Source organism: Acanthopagrus latus, chromosome 1 (assembly GCF_904848185.1).
Source record: "Acanthopagrus latus isolate v.2019 chromosome 1, fAcaLat1.1, whole genome shotgun sequence".
Taxonomy (NCBI): domain Eukaryota; kingdom Metazoa; phylum Chordata; class Actinopteri; order Spariformes; family Sparidae; genus Acanthopagrus; species Acanthopagrus latus.
In genome coordinates, this window is record NC_051039.1 from 23,066,995 (window position 1) to 23,083,646 (window position 16,652).

Genomic DNA, 16,652 nt, shown 5'->3' on the forward strand with positions numbered 1-16,652 from the left:
ATACATCATAGAGCTGACTGAAGTGATACAGGGCGTGGGCACAGTATGTACACCAGTACATCTGTAACTAGCATTGTGAAACTTCAAGTACTTTTTATCACAGTGTGTCATAAAATGGCTGTCAAGTTTCATTTTTGAAAGGAGGATGAACACATTCCCATGAGCACACTGAAACCAACAACCAAGGTCCAACATTAAAGGCTTCACAGAGCCATTATGTTGCAGGTCTGTGGTACAAGATTTCAGTGCTTTGTAAATGTGTTTACATACGGCGCGTTATTCACACCACACTGTGTTGTGCTTTCGTAGTCCCCACCACTTCCTTTGATTTCAAAATCCTCGTCAAAACTCAGTTTCGGAAACAAGGCTTTGGAAAAGTGGAAGTGTTCTAACAGCATGAAACATCATTTTAGTGTTTGGGGGTTGTTTTGAAAGAGGAACAGACACTTTCGTAAGTACACAAAGCTTTATTAAACATATAGATCAAGTTCTGATAACACAGAAACATTTCCATATCAATAGTAGACACATGAACAGTGAGTTGAATGTGGACTTTTAAGAACGCTAACCACATAGGAAAAGTAGTGGGGGTTAGAGCTCTGCATTACTGACAAGATATATATGTGTATGATTTAAAAAAAAAAAAACAAGTTTCAGCACAGAGAACTGATTTCACTTTTGCTACAGCCCCACTTGCAGCAGGCGTTGGACAGCCCGACCACTACATCCCGTCCTTTCCTGTCTGCACTCCGTAGAGCCTCCAGCACCTCCTCTGAGATTGGCGAGCGAGCTGAGCGGCTGAATCCGGCTGCCACAGATGCCACATTCGATGCTTGATCTCTCCATGCTTGGGACTCTGCCGGATCCTGCTCGCTGGTAAGTTGAGGGATGGGATTTGTGTTCCATGGGTCAAAGGCGTCCTCTCCAGTAAGAGCTGCTAAAAAGCGAGGGTAAGTCTTTCAATACTACAGTTTGACTGTTTTCTAGAAAAATGTGGCACATCCTTAGTTTCACACACATATGCTCTTACCTGAGTCTCCCAAGCTTCTCCTCCAGCGAGAACCCCCACAGGTAAAGATGACAGCTCGTATGAATTCTCTTCCGCACAGTTTCACACCATAGAAAGAGGGGTGGCCTTCATTGGACCGTACCCTGTCCACCAATGCCACCAGCAAGCCTAGGGTCAAGAGTGCTGCCTTCCACATGGTCAAAGTGATCGGATGCTGTAGATGTCTCAAAGGCTGAAAACTGCTTGAGGCGCCTGTGCGACTTCTGTTTCTATCTGGACAGCCTCAAACCTTATATAGGCCTCAGCATCTCAGAGAAGGACCTCAACTCACTGGCACTCTTCGTCATCCCCAGAGATAAGACCGAAGACCTTTAGGGGCAACAATGCAGATAGAGAAAAAGAATGATTGCGATTAAGTGGCGAATGATGCCAGAGGTGATGCCAACAGAGCTCTTGGCTATCTAATCACCTGTGACCTTTTGTTGGCCTTTCTGTCCCTTGCATCACCTGCGTTGCGCTGTGTCACCAGCACAATCTCTGCCTCATTGTCTGCTCTTCCGTGCATTGGACGGAGATCATTATCCATTCATGTGGAGGATATCTAGGGTCAATGGCATAGGTTATATTTCAACAGACATGAAGCAGGGGGTAAGGGGCTCCTCCCCCCAAAACCATCAATCACTATATTTCCTGCAGTCCGGTGAATTTTCATATGCCAACCTGTACCTGTTTAGCAACAAATTGTGGTGGACTTGTCTTAATGAAAAGACCAGAAATACAGGTGACAATTCAAAATACTGTAAATTGGAATATAATGTAGTAGCTCGCAGGCAGTCTGTATTGTTTTCAAATATTTATTATCCTGTATATCAACTTTTGACTTAACCTTATGATGCCGTATAAATTATATAGTTAAATGTAATTACTATCAAGCTGAATGTAACATTCAATCGATGACATTCAAATGTCTATCATAGCAAATCACGTGCTGCCGGGTTGCTGTTTATCTCAGTTGGTACAGCAAGCGTCCCATGTACAGAGGCTTTGTCCTTGCTGCAGCGGCCCCGGGTTAAAGTCCAGGCCTAGGGCCTTTTGCTGTGTGTCACTACCCCTCTCTCTCAACCTGTTTCCTGTAATTTCTTCAGCTGTTCTGTCAATAAAGCCAAAAGACCAAAAAATTTACTTAAAAAAAAAATAAAAATCACATGCTGCCATTTTTTTTATGGGATGGCTGCTGCGTAGCCATTGCTAAACTAACTAACTAGCTAGCAAGCTTTAATTTGGGGCATCTACACACTACATATATCATCAGTTTGTATCAGATAGTCTTTCAATGCAACGTGTAAACAGTAATTTTGTTGTTCCTTTTTGTACATGCAATATCTATTTCATGTCCGTCTGTCCTGGGAGAGGGGTCCCTCTTCTGTGGCTCCTCATGAGTTTCCTTCAGTCCCCCATTAAAAGGTTTTATTTTCATCAACATGGCAAGTTTTTCCTCACTCGAATGGAGGGTCTGGGGCCAGTCAATGTCATTCACTGTACAGTTTGTAAAGCCCATTGTGGCAATGCGATTGTGATTATGGGCTATATAAACAAAATGGATTGATTGATGTTAGGCAACATTACCTTAACATTAATCAGCAAAGTAGCAAGCAATATTTCGTTGAAAAAACATTACTTTGTAGCTCATTAGCTAGCCATTACAATGCCCCGACTTGATACTTTTTTGACAAAAATGGCCTACTTCTGTTACTTTTATGTTTTATTTGGTGAGGGAGGGATGAATACTTATGTCCAGAATATTGAGGAGGATGTGTCCCCTGAACACCCCCCCCCCCCCCCAGAAATCTACGCCCATGACTTCGATGTTCACAACGTGTGACACACACGTAGATACACACTGCAGAGAAATTTCAACTGGTGATACTGCTGCGACGCAAATCAATGAATTGCTGAATGTTGTGAGCATATAGAAGAAGCAGAGATAAGAGGCGGTTGCAACATTTTATGAGACATGAATAAAGTGAAGGACATCCCACGGGCTTCCATCTATCTGCTTGACATTCTGAGCTATCAGAAAAGTAACAGAAGAAGTGGTCATTTGACGTCGGGCTCTGGTGAAGGTGACAGACACGGCCTGTCTACCAATCGACGAGCTTTCGTTTCACACGACGCTGCAACCTCCTCCCAAGCAAGCCAATCAGCATTTAGTGTAGGGCGGGGCGATGACGAGAGGGTAGCAACAGTTGCCCCGGTGAAGGCATGAAGGCGCCATAGTCACGGTAGTCCTGGCGACAAGAACCAAGCAACGGGAGTCAACAATAACAACGTAAATCTAAAGAAAAAACTTGAACGACTTAAAAAGGACAATACTGGGATAAACTAGAGGTGAAAAAGTCAAATATATAAGAATTTATCATTTGATTTTGCCTTAATTATTTACGTGTGCTTCTTGTTTGTACAGTCGTTGAAAGTGGTCGCGTGTGTCGATGATGATGAAAGTGGTCGCGAGGTTCTTTCCTAATGTTGTTATGGCGATGTCAGATCTTTGATAAGAGCACAAGATGGCGGCTGTGTTGTAGTGCCAATCGTACTTTCTTTGCTAATTTGTCAGAATCTTCAGGCTGTCTCTTGCGGTTTCGATTACTGTGCAGTCGTAGTGAGACGCCACTGGTGGCGTGGCTATACATTTTTCGACTGTCTGACATTAAGTAACAAGCAACTGGCTAGCTCGCTCTAACGTCACAACCCAACGTGAGCGGCTGCTAGCTGTGGAAGCTAAACGCTCGCTTTCTTAACTCACTTTTCAAGCGAGCTATCCAGAAAAAATAGAGGCGGAGAAGAAGACGAATGTGTTCACGCCACTGAATAGTTTATGAGTACTAACTTGAATGCTGGGATATGATTTCAAAGTGTTTCGCAATCTTTTTGTGACTTTGAAAAAGTTTTTGGGCTGACATTGCAATCAGGTCACTCCCGTGGACACGGTGTGCAGCGGATGATCATCTGATTGTCTTGTTTGCTATGTTGGTTCACGCAGGAGTGGCTTATCATCCAGTGGGATGGCTTAACGTCCCGACTGACAGTGGGTCCAGTGGTTAATATGAGTATATTTACAGATCGTAATATCTCGGAATGTCCAGGGTCCTTCTCTTCTCGTTTGTCATTAGTCAAGTTTTTTGTCCTTTTTTTTTTCCATCTCACTCGAAACACCATGTCAGTCAGTAAACCTTATTTTGGATAATGAATCCATTGCTGTATTTATGGTGCCTAAGATCGCATCGTGCCTCATACTGAACCAAACAGGAAATCTCTAGACTACTGCCTAGCCTCAGACAAAAACCCTACTTCCTCCTCTGGTGTGTGTTCCACACACACTTGCACACATGTGAGTCTCTGTGTGGCCAGAAAATGGAATTATAACTAGGTTTATTTTTAAGAGGGTTTTCATGTTTTCAAGGATTTTGCGCTGTTATATTGGTGCACAGCAATAAAGATAGTATAATTGAAAAATAAAAGATGAGAAAATATATGGTAGAAACATTAAAATCAAAAGTAATATGACCAATATTACTGATAATCAGGAGCAATACTATTTTAAACAAGTCTGCTGCTTCCTTTAATGAGTGCGGTCTCTTTTTATCCACAGCGAACTAGTTACTCAAAGCATTCGTTGCCATGGCAACTTCTGGATACTCGGAGGACCTTCAGCCTCAGCAGGCCAACACGGTAACCATAGCAACACCTGCTGCCACCACACCCTCATCGGCAAAGACGCCACACTTCCTGTCTGAGATCCCACCAACCTCTGGAACCATTGCGTCGGCAAACCAATCAGCTGCTGCCTCAAAAACAGGACAGGATGCACTTTGTTCTCAGGCACCGCCCATCCAGGCCCAGAGTCAGAAGGCTGTGGTTCTGACCACTCCCACACAGCACTATGTAACTCCTGAAATCCAGAAGAGTAATGGTCAGGGCAACTCGCCTCAGTACATCATAGTGACTGTTACAGGTGAGAGACTCCTGAATGGCTGTCTCACACACACATACATACACACAAACAGTATTTTTTATTTTTTGTTTATTTAGGCTGCAGGAGGGCATGATATGACGTGCAAGATGAGCTTTAACTTGACTTGCAAGTCTGGATCAAGGGTGTGAGCAACAGGCTGGATTCCTGGGAGTTTCTCTGGTCAGAACCAGCAGTGATGGATTCTAGTTACCAAACAGTGCAGAGAATCTGTTTTGTTGCCAGGGGCAATCAGGATGTCTTAAAATTTCTTGCATTTTTTGACAAGCAGTAGAGCTACACAGTATATTGTTTCAGCATCAACATCACAATGTGCACATGTACAATGTACAATAGTCACACCGCAGGGAGTGCAGTGTCAAGTTTAAGAGGCAGAAATTTATGCAGAGTGGCTAGGCTAAAAACAGTGTTTATGCATTCTGATGTTGGCCACCAAAAACTTGGCACATAGTATGATTTGATCTCATCTTGAGATTGCAGGTCAACTCCAGTACCAATGTGTCCACCTCTGAGAAGCTGTTAAAGAGAAGTGTGCTTTAACTTAACTGCGCACCTGTAGCTATCTAAAGAAGTCTGACTGAGGGATACTGAAGCCATTCTTTAGCTGCTCAAAAGAAATGAAGTGCCCGTCCTTAAAAAGGTCCATCACACATTTAATCCCTCTCCTATGCCGCAACTGAAAAGATGGGTTTGTGAGAGATGGGGTAGAATTGAAGTTCGCTAAGATTGGGGAAGTGACCAGAGCTTGTTCATGCTTAAAATGAATCCTAAACTGTGATCATATCTTCAGGCAGCCAGAAATTATTGGGTTTTTCATCCAACAACGTTTACTTGGGGGTAATGGGGAGCAAACTGAAGAGCCAAGCGAAACAGGATTACTCGAATACTGTTCCATTTGGCACCAGACTGGAGAGTCATCATCTAATACATCAGAGACCCAGAACATCAGTTTGTGGATATTGGCCACCCAGTAATAATACCGAAAATTGGGAAGAGACAGCCTGCCATCTCCTTTTTGTCTTTTGAAATATTCTTTCCGTATGTGGGTACTTTTTTATTCCAAATAAAAGTAGATATGAGCTTATTTAAGTCCTTAAAAATGATTTAGGGATAAAGACTGGTATTGCTTGGAACAAAGTAGAAACCTGGGCATGATAGTCTTTTTCTTTTCTTTATTTTTTTTGGCCTTTTTGCTTTATTGATAGGACAGCTGAAGATTTTTTGACAGGAAACAGGATGAGAGAGGGGGATTGACACACAGCAAAGGGACCCGGGTTGGGAGTCAAACCTGGGTCCGCTGCAGTGTGGACAAAGCCTCTGCACATGGGACGGCTGCTCTACCCACTAAGCTAAACAGCACCCCATGATAGTCATTTTTACTGAGTTCATCCTTCCTGCAAGCGACAATGGGAGAGTTGACCGTGTCCTATTTGGCCTTGTTAAACACCGTTAGTCTGGAAGGAAGGTATATTCAAGTTGGTGTGATCAGTAAATCCTAAATGTTTACACTGATGTAAAAATTAAATATGTTACTTTTTCAATTTTAATCAGCACCGGGACTATGAACTGCTGATTACAGGAAATCACAGACTCAAAGGCAAAGTAGATTCACTCAAATCGACTATTGAAAATTGTTGTTATTAATATATTGCAGAAAAAACAAATATGAAAATGTCTACTTTTTCTGACAGTGCATACCTACCTGACTCTATAAAGAAATTGACCCCAAGTTTTATCAAATAGTGATGAAACAGTTAATCCATCAGCAAATCATCAGAAAATTGGCCAGATTTATGATAATAATGTGATTTCTGCTTTCCTCTGCTTCAATTATTGTAAACTGAATATCTTTAGGTTTCGGATGGTGGGTGGACGTAATTAAAAAGTAGATGTTACCTTGGGTTTTGAGAACTTAAAATAGGTGTTTTCACCCTTTTCATTACTCTCGATGCGCTAAACGATGAACTGATACATTGATTTTACTTGAAAAATACTGTATGTAGCACCTCGATAACCTGTAATGATATAATAGCATTGCTATCAGTTCATTTAACTCTTCAATGAGCATCAAATGTACAGCCATGTTGTTCTTTATATTCCAAGCTTAGATTTCACTTGCTCATCAACACTTTAACAGCAGGACTTTTAAGAGTTTTTTGTGTGTAGTTTGGAACAGGAAATATCAAACTACATTTGTGCATACATCTGCATACTATTACATTTAGTAATGGTGATTGTGTTTGTGAGTTCAGATTTCCTGATCATGTTGGTTGCAGCAATTCATTCCATCTTTAAAACCCCCTGATACGATGGCTAGAATCTGAGGCCCACGAGGATCAAAAACCACTGATGTAGTTTGCCTGTCTGGTTGGGTAGTGCATATATTATGAGGACTAAATAAGCTGATGGACTTGGTTGCTAGGCTGCAGAATCCCAAACGTGGGAGCTGATGGATGAAAACTGACTTTCCTTGTACTCTGCTGCTTTTGCTGTCAGAGAGTTGGTGGTACATTGTTTTTTATGACATGGCTTTAATTTCACAATTCCTGCAGTGGTACAAAAAATAGATAAGCCAGTAATGGTATTTAATGTAGTGTGTGGGTACAAAGCTTTTTCAAGATAAAAGTTGCAAACAATTTTGGCCATTGCCTTTTTCAAGGCATATCCTGGATAAAGAAACAAATGTTCAGTCATAGAGAAATCATATAATATTTGAAATTGTGCTTTTAACCAGTGGCAATGAGAGAGAACTGACCCCAACACTGGTATGTTTATTTTAGGGCCGTCTATTCGTAGATCTTTTTGCCTGCTGGTATCAAGTAACACTGTACACTCTCACCCAGAGAGCGAGACTCACAGGCCTGGGGCTTGTCTCATTCTCATGAAGTAGGACAATTTAGTTAGCCAAATTACTGCGCTTCGTAAAACCTGGCATTCCCTCATGTCTTGAACATGCAGTACATGCAGGACTGCAGTAAAACAAGCTTGGCTCTACTCAATTGCTGCTTATTGAGCAACACTGCTTCCTGTAAGAGTGTACACTCACGCTATGGTATTTTCACATTTGGGACTAGGGGAGAATGAGTAAGAAACTGCATTGTTTTGTTTTTTTTTGACAAAGGTCAAATTTGTGACTGAAGAGTATAATAATGAAGTGCTGCAGAGATATCCTGGTGTACAAAACATGTTCTATAGATGCAAGAAACATGTTTGTCAAGGACAGACCTCAACAAAATTCACATCATTGATATTGTGATGCAAACATGATCACTTACACTTGTGATGATCATATTGCAAAAGCAGTATCTGTCAGAAAAAGTTATATGATTTTGTTTTAACCATATCATGCAACCCTGTGCACAGAAAAAAAGTTTTTATACATAACAACCTGCTTCTTTTGGACATCACAAAACAGAACAGAAACATATCAAATGTTTTTTTCTGTTCAGCCAAGACCCCATAATATCAGTAACTGTCAAAGGGAAATTTCCTCTACACTGATAAATTTTGCAGCAGAGATTGTGAGGAAGCCGTGCGGCTGGTAGCCCAGTCTATTCTCGCACACTTCGCAACATCATGACTTTACCAGTTAAAGTTGTAGACCTTTGAAAAAAATCCTCTAATTTACATTTACTACATATTTGGGGCTAAATCTGGGTTTATTTTCATGATCATTTACAAATATTGTTATTATTAATTCCCTGTTTCATCTGTCAAATGTCAGACAAACCCTTGATATATTTGTGTGATAAAAGACTTAGTTACCTCACCTGAAGGGTACAAGGAAGTAAACATTGTGCTCACCCCTGCCCACCTTCCGTCTGTTTTCTCCCTCTATCCATCATCCCTCATGTATCTCCCATTTCCCTCTCTCATCTGATCTGCATGTTTACAAGATGGGGTGATTTCTCTCTCCATCTGGGGAGATTAGCTGTCCAAGGCTGTCCTCGTGCATGCAAGATATAAAGATGAAAGGAGAGTTCGGCAGACACTCTTCCTCCTTCCCACTATCAGTCTCTCCTGGGCTGAACAAAATAATAAAAAACCTCGTTCCAGGATGTTCTGTGGTGGTTTTTATTACGATCTGGAAGCAGTATGTCGTGAGTACTCATCTTGTGGTGAGGGTGGCTGGCCTTTTTTGTTAACATTTGTTTAGTCATCTGATGAAACTTCTTTCCATCCACAGAGGGCTCCGTTCACTCCAATGACAGCCTGTCCGACTCCAGCCCACCTGCCCCTGGTGTTCCAACTCAGGTTGTCCAGCCAGTGCAGACCACCCAGCAGGTAAGATGCACATGAACTGCATGGCTTTGTTTTGTAGCCGCTTGGGAGCAAGTCACAACTGATGGCTGAGCAAAGTTTCATCTGACACTGTGGCTTTACTCATCAGCAGAGGTCAGTGTTGCAAGCGGTGTCGCAGGCGGCCAAGAGGATTCAGACTGGCCACATCAACAACCTGCAGTCTGTGCACATCAACCAGGAGGTAAATAAAGACACACAAAAAAACTGTTACCATGTAAGATCATATATAATACGTTGATAATTGAGTTAAACTGAAATGGGATTATGCATGCATCAGTCAGAGCTCTGTCAGTGTTACAGGCGGAGAGAAAGAGAGGGATTTAGGATGCATGTCTATTGCATACCTCACGTTTCATCACTCACTACAGCCTCCTCAGGCTGACTGAGATGTACCTGAACACTAAACTCATGTTGTTTACCTGTGTGTGTAAGTGAGTGAGCTGTTAGGATTGTTTTTTGACCAACACTAACATTTATCTTTAATGGAAGAATATGTCCTAACCTTGTCATTGGTTTCCAAGGTGTATTCAATACCCATCTTCAAACCAACATACAGTCAACAAATTCTATGCATATGATAACAATGATAATGAGCTGTCAGACATTATTTCAGTAATGCTGATAGTGCGTGCTATTTAAAGGAAATTGGTTGATATTTATTTGTCAAGTTCCACTATCTACTTCTTGTTGTTTGTTTTTTAGCTGGATGTCTTTTAAAGGGGCTTTGAGGAACTGTGTTGTGCTGCAAGCCTCACGTTAATGTTAGTGGACTGCATTTCTAAACTAATGTTAGCTACTGTTGCTCTCTATTAGCAGAGCAGAGAGAGGCACTTGAGATTGTAAAGTCAAAATCTAACGTGCATAATTCAACCGAAGTACTCCACAAAGAAATCCAAAGTCCAGAAGCATTAAACAAGTGAAACAAATCTACCACACCGAAAGAGACGGGGGCAGCTTTATGTTTCAAGTGACGTGAAAAAACTGCCTTGGTAAAAGTGAAAGTTACCCAGACAAATAGCACTTGAGTAAATATCTTAAAGGTGCAATATGTTAGAATCAGCCACATATCAAGACCATATTCAAGACAAACACTGGGCCGCATATCACCTGAGTAAACGTTTATTGCTGCTAACTGTAGCTGCCACTAGCTTAGTTAGCCGTACAGCTAGCGGTTCATACTTCTCGGGAACCAGAGGAGTGTTAATGTTAAAACCACTAGTAGTGTTTTTGGACTATGGTGGGCCAGGGCTAGCTTCTATGCAACAAAATACACAGACATCATAATTTCAACACAGCTATTTCTTTACACTCCGTTGTTGAAAATGTTTACATGCTGGTAAAATGGATGAATTTTAAATTGCACTAGTTTGGCTCTGATGCGGCAAGTAATCTGCAAAGTAACTAAAGTTACCAAATGAATATAGTGGAATGTAAGTACAGTTTTTTTTCTTCAAAATGTGTTGGAGTTGAAGTAGAATGTAGTAGAAAGAGGAAATACTCCGGTAAAGTACAAATGATCTCAGAATTGTAGAATTATAGTACTTGAATAAATGAACTGTACTACTTATGTTAGTCATAGAAACAAACCTAAAGAAAGACATTTGCCACAAGAACTATGCAACAATTCATTATCAAGCCACTATGGGTCCCAATAGAATGTTGCGCAGAGCTACTACATTTACCACCAGCCAATATTATCTTTATAAAATATATTCTATAGAAAGTTCTGTAGGTTATTTCAAAGACCCCAATAAAACCCAAACCCTGCCCTTAACTGTGCAGTTATCTTAATGCGTATGGAGCATTTTAGCATCTTTCAGTGTATTGTTTTTATTTTTACATCTGCATCTGCCAGCTACATTATTTGGGTTCAGTCTCATCACCCTGATTTGTGTTGCGCAGAGCAGCATCAGGCACCTTTGCTGCTAAAAAAGCTCTAGGAATCCATTACATGCTACTAGATATAGGTACCGAAACCCTTTGTTAAACAGAGACTTAATTATGAAATACCATTACCAGTATTGATACTCTTTAATTAGCTTGTCATCATTTAATTTACATTTATGTCTGTTTCCACTGAGACTTTGTTGAATTGCTGTGTAAATATTGCTTTTGTTGCTCTAGAAACAATATAGTTACATGTGGTTCTAGTCCTGCACTGAATTAGGCATTTGTTTTTCTTTTACAATAATGTGTGTTTACAAAGAAATGTGTACAGTACAGATAAAGAACCAAAATGAAGAAGAATAGAACCGAGATAAAATCCTAATGATACCCATCCCTGAATAGTGAGGAGCTGGTGAACATAGTGAAGAATTAAGCAACTAAAAGCCAGATGTCGCCCTCAAGGGTTGGTGTAGACCAAAAACAGAGCCAAAGGTAGAAGGATGTTAGATTTACATTTACCAAATAGACACAAACATGCCTCCAAATGGATGCTAATGTCGAACCATGTTCAACCATGTAACCAAGTATTTGCTAACATTTTTGCCATAACAACTTAATATGGTACAGCTTGTTTTGTAACTCCCAGGGGGCAAAAAAAATCAAGGAATGCAGCTTTAAGTCTCCTGTTTACCTATTTACAGGTGGAGCATGTGTACTCTGGCCAGGTGTACGTGGATGGAGGAGGAGACACAACATTTACTACATCCACAATGTGAGTAGAGCGGAATCTGCTGCATATGTCATGTCCAATCTTACCTTGCAACTTTCCTGTCACACAACTGTGCTTACCATGCATTTATATGTTTGTGTGTGTGTGTGTGTGTGTGTGTGTGTGTGTGTGTGTGTGTGTGTGTGTGTGTGTGTGTGCGCGCGCACGCATGCACGCGCATGTCTTTTCCTGTCCAGCCGATCAAGCACCTACCCTTTCTCGGACTCGCCCCTCTACTCCCAGACCCCTCCTGCCTCCTCCTCAACCTACTATGAGTCCACGCCCAGCTCTGAGTCAGACATCACCAGCTCTGTGACCTCGCAGCCAGTCTCTGTGGCAACAGCAGGAGCCAATAGCGGGGGAGCGGCTGCGAGCGGAGGGGGCTATGTCATTCAGGGAGGTTATGTGTTAGGAGGAGTAGGAGGGGGAGGAGGAGCGGCAGCCGCAGCAGCAGGTGGAGGAGGGCAGAGTTACTCCAGCCCTAACTCTCGTGCCCCCCCTGCTACTGTGAGTATTCAAATTCAAAGTGAAAAATGGTTATTGGTTGATGATCTAAGAGATGAAAGTTCAGAAAATCTAATTCTGCGACTGGCCGCGTCCTCCAGGTGCAGTGGCTGTGTGATAACTACGAGGGGGCGGAGGGGGTGAGCTTACCTCGCTGCACCCTCTACTACCACTACCTGCTGCACTGCCAGGAGCAGAAACTAGAACCTGTTAATGCTGCATCCTTTGGCAAACTCATCAGGTCTGTCTTCATGGGGCTACGTACACGGAGATTGGGGACCAGGTATACACACGCGCGCACACACACACACACACAGGGATACACATGTATTGGTTTTGCATGACTATCTAAGGGCAATGTCCTAACTTTTTGTGTGTGTTACAGAGGGAACTCTAAGTACCACTACTATGGTCTGAGGATCAAATCTGGTTCCCCTCTGCTCAGACTGATGGATGAACAACAGCACATGGCGATGAGGCAGCAGCCTTTCACGCAGAAAAACAGGTATCCACACGTGGCCGTGTAGCTGTGGTCAAAATCTGCACACAGACATATTGTTGTGTCTTTTTCTATAAGAGCATACAACAACATGTAACAGCTCATTTGCTTAGGATGTTACTGCAGCCTGTTTTAAGTGCTGTGACTCTTCTTCTATGGGTCCCTGATTGATGGGTGTTCTGTCCCACAGGCTAAAGCCAGTTCAGAAAACACAGGGGATCACCAATGGCACATCAGGTGGGATAGGGCAGCAGCAGGCGACGGCGCTCTGTGATATTTCGGCACAGGTGCAGCAGTATCAGCAGTTTCTGGGTGAGCAACACCGGCAATCTGCAGACTGTTCAGCACTATTTGTTACAAAACAGAGTCTATCATTTTACAAACGTATGTGACAGAAGTGAGATGTAATGATTGGTCTGACACGTGAAATTCCTGTTGCTATTTGTGTCTTGTGTAGAGGCATCAAGGCCACTGCCTGACTTTGTGGACATTGATCTCCAAGATCGAACTCTGCCCGATGGGATCCTTTTAGAACACCTCAAGGCCTTTCAGACTCTCTACAAAGAACACTGTGAGGTAGGCTGTCATGGACAACAGCTGCACATACACATTATTATAATAGATCATTGATGTATTTGTCAAAACCCTGCTCTAATAACAGACAGCTCTCTGATGTCAAAGTTGAAGTGAACTTGTTGTATGACACATAAATGTTAAGGATCAGTTCAACTAAGTCATCTATCACTCTACTTGCACCCATGCCACTGGAAAGTCAGATGAAGTTGTGTAGTCCATAAAACACTTCTAGAACTTTGCAACATTCTCCTAAACAACTGAAGTAGATTTGATGGAAAATGTAAAAAAGAAAAATAACTAAGCAAACCATAGAATTTGCTCAATACAACTTGTTCAGCATGATCCAAGTTTCTGGAAGCCTGTGCTAATGTTTTTGGCTTAGTGGCTACAATGAAGATCTAAAAAGGAAATATTTTCAAATTAATTTAGGATCTTTGGGAGACTTTGATTACACTGGAGAAGTCTCCATCCACTTTTGTTTAGGAGAGTTGTGTAGGAGAATCCTGCTTCACTGTTTTGCTGTGAAGCTCCAAAAATGTTTAGGACTATGAACTTAAATGACTGAGGTTTCATTTTTGGGTGAAGTTATCCTTTAAGTGCACTCAAAGAAGACACTTAAGGGGAACTGATCATTCTTTTGTCATCAGCCATGACACCATAAGCGTGACATTGATTGAGACACCCCTGTGATATTATGTGTGATTCCCACAGGCCATTTTGGACGTCATGGTCAACCTTCAGTTCACTCTTGTGGAGACGCTGTGGAAATCCTTCTGGAGGTTCAGCCAGAGCATTGACACAGAATCACTTAACCTGTAAGTGTCACCAACACACTCCAACAATCAGATGATGGAAATACCCCTACAGAGTGTGATGGTCTGTCCTCTCCTCAAGGCACAATGAGTCAGAGAAGCGTCTGCCCAAATCGTGTCTGGTGGTGCTATGCAAGTTCGAGCCGGTGCTGCAGTGGACGAGAGAGTGCGACAACCTGCTCTACCAAACTCTGGTGGAGATGCTCATCCCTGATGTACTGAGACCCATCCCTAGTAAGTTTGGAAGGCTGGAAAGATGCCTGTATACAAAACAGTTTAGTGAGACTTTCAGTTACACACCTGTACCTTTTTAAATGTAATACAAACCCTTTCTCTCTCTTTCTCCTCTCTCCATCACCATCTTTCCTTTCCCAGGTGCCTTAACTCAGGCCATCCGTAACTTTGCCAAAAGTCTGGAGAACTGGTTGACAGGTGCCATGATGAACATCCCAGAAGAGATGGTCCGTATAAAGGTATGATAATTCATCTTATACTGTAAAGTGATGGGTTCTTATTGTATCCTTGGTGTGTCTTAGTGTGCATAATCAGTGTCATTATGCTTTAAAATCAATACTGGTCAGAAATGAGCATTTCGTCTAAAATGAAAGAAAACATGGTGCTTTTATCATTTACTTGGGTAGTGAGCAGTTGACCAGGATTAGGGTTGGGTGTTGGGTGCTACTGCTCAAGACTTGATGTTCCAACAGAACACCTCAGGAAGGAGTATATATACCCAGAAATATGTTCACATTCTTGCAACTTGGGTTTTCATTTAAATATCTGAAATGTGGTCTTTACAACTTTTAGATTCATTGATTTGTAGTACAGTGTGTATGGTACAGTGTATGCTAATTGATGCTTAGTGGTAGTGATGTTGAAGTCACACGACTGCCTTGTATTTTTCGTTTATAGCTGCACTTAAGCTTTTTAGTTTTAGTGATTGCATTTACAACTTGTACTTTAGCTACAACTGTAAACTGGACCTTATCGTGCCTCCTTCCTTCTGTCCTTCAGGTGGTGTGTGTGGGCTCCTTCTCCCAGACGCTGCGCCGCTACACCAGCCTGAACCACCTGGCCCAAGCTGCTCGAGCCGTCCTCCAGAACTCAGCCCAGATCAACCAGATGCTCTCAGACCTCAACCGGGTGGATTTCACTAATGTACAGGTTTGTACTCCTTTCTCCTTCCTCTCGCTCTTTATGTCTTTATGAATTAGTGTTTTAGTTGATCTAGAGCAGAAATGTGACACTGTCCACATTTGTCCCCCTCAGGAGCAGGCATCCTGGGTGTGTCAGTGTGAAGACCGTGTGGTGCAGCGGCTGGAGCAAGACTTTAAAATGACTCTGCAGCAGCAAAACTCGCTGGAGCAGTGGGCTACATGGCTGGATGGTGTCGTCTCTCAGGCACTTAAGCCCTATGAGCAAAACCCTGTCGCCCTCCCAAAGGCTGCCAAGGTCTTCCTGCTCAACTGGTCCTTCTATAGGTGAGGGGCGAAGGAAAAACATGATGAAGATAAGAATGTTTGGTTTTTATGTGAAAGATGATCTTCTATTTCTTCACTGCTGTCTCACCAGTTCTATGGTAATCCGTGACCTGACTCTGCGCAGTGCTGCCAGTTTTGGCTCCTTTCACCTGATCCGCTTGCTGTATGATGAGTACATGTACTACCTGATCGAACACAGAGTGGCCCAGGCTAAAGGAGTGACACCCATTGCAGTCATGGGAGAGGTAAGCGTTCACACGGAGCCACTCACATATTTCAGTCTGCACTTGATCATACACGTCTGTAAACGTCTCATGTGTACTTTGCGTTTCAGTTTGCTAGCACAACCAAGAGCCGAATCTCACCGGACCCAGAGAAAGGTACTCTCAGTGTGGTAGAAATGTATAATCATCAATGTCGGTGTCAGGACAACACAACAACAATATGTTCAATGCAACTGTGTGTTTCTCACTAACCCCTAACCCTAACCCTCACATATTTTGAATTTCCCCACTTGAGTCTCTCTGTCACACCAAGACAGATGAGGGGGGATTCTTCCCCTGACCTCAAATAAATCAGACCTGTCGGCTAAACTGTGCTTTTTTTTTTTTTAAACTTGGATAAATTTAACTTTCCATAACTGGATAAACGAGCTGTTGTCAGAGGAAAATAAAGTCCCCAGAACGCTGTTTGAAGCTAGAAAGTTGTCAAGGTTAGTTTGTTTATTTAGTCTTGACAAAGAGTTTATTTAGTTTTTTTAGGCATTAAAAAAAATCTCTTCTC

The 16,652-nt window shown here is 42.2% G+C and overlaps 2 protein-coding genes across 7 annotated transcripts in view; one reads left to right on the plus strand and one right to left on the minus strand.

Annotated features, from left to right (window-relative positions):
• Positions 1-631: 631 nt before the first annotated feature.
• Positions 632-3,986, minus strand: rln3b (relaxin 3b). Of its 2 annotated transcripts, XM_037097950.1 has the most exons (4): positions 3,813-3,986; positions 1,479-1,610; positions 1,031-1,378; positions 632-937 (listed from the first exon to the last, which is right to left on the minus strand). In XM_037097950.1, exons 3-4 carry the CDS (start codon positions 1,203-1,205, stop codon positions 654-656), a joined length of 459 nt encoding a protein of 152 aa, XP_036953845.1. In that variant the 5' UTR covers positions 1,206-1,378; positions 1,479-1,610; positions 3,813-3,986; the 3' UTR covers positions 632-653. The 2 variants fall into 2 exon arrangements, with proteins under 2 accessions (XP_036953845.1, XP_036953905.1); XM_037098010.1 differs by having other exon boundaries at positions 632-934; positions 1,031-1,610.
• The window catches only part of rfx1b (regulatory factor X, 1b (influences HLA class II expression)), a 16,784-nt gene continuing 869 nt past the window's right edge, over positions 738-16,652 (plus strand). Inside the window, exons 1-17 of one of the 5 annotated variants that reach the window (XM_037095813.1) lie at positions 738-876; positions 4,659-5,021; positions 9,226-9,323; positions 9,430-9,522; positions 11,930-12,000; positions 12,195-12,504; positions 12,603-12,784; positions 12,887-13,006; positions 13,191-13,312; positions 13,458-13,576; positions 14,288-14,391; positions 14,471-14,622; positions 14,764-14,861; positions 15,403-15,552; positions 15,658-15,869; positions 15,961-16,114; positions 16,204-16,249. In XM_037095813.1, coding sequence (XP_036951708.1) covers positions 4,688-5,021; positions 9,226-9,323; positions 9,430-9,522; positions 11,930-12,000; positions 12,195-12,504; positions 12,603-12,784; positions 12,887-13,006; positions 13,191-13,312; positions 13,458-13,576; positions 14,288-14,391; positions 14,471-14,622; positions 14,764-14,861; positions 15,403-15,552; positions 15,658-15,869; positions 15,961-16,114; positions 16,204-16,249 — 2,365 coding nt within the window. In that variant the 5' untranslated portion in view covers positions 738-876; positions 4,659-4,687. Of the gene's footprint in view, positions 877-3,078; positions 3,398-4,252; positions 4,398-4,658; positions 5,022-9,225; positions 9,324-9,429; positions 9,523-11,929; positions 12,001-12,194; positions 12,505-12,602; positions 12,785-12,886; positions 13,007-13,190; positions 13,313-13,457; positions 13,577-14,287; positions 14,392-14,470; positions 14,623-14,763; positions 14,862-15,402; positions 15,553-15,657; positions 15,870-15,960; positions 16,115-16,203; positions 16,250-16,652 lie in introns of those variants that run through there. The other 4 variants (XM_037095891.1, XM_037096055.1, XM_037095743.1 and 1 more) reach the window with 4 other exon arrangements.

Bases quoted from the DNA above. Each gene is read 5' to 3' on its own strand.
- rln3b (XM_037097950.1), bottom strand. From the start codon at position 1,205: ATGTGGAAGGCAGCACTCTTGACCCTAGGCTTGCTGGTGGCATTGGTG. The intron at 938-1,030 runs GTAAGAGCATAT...CTCGCTTTTTAG, and splicing joins GAGAAGCTTGGGAGACTCAG to CAGCTCTTACTGGAGAGGAC.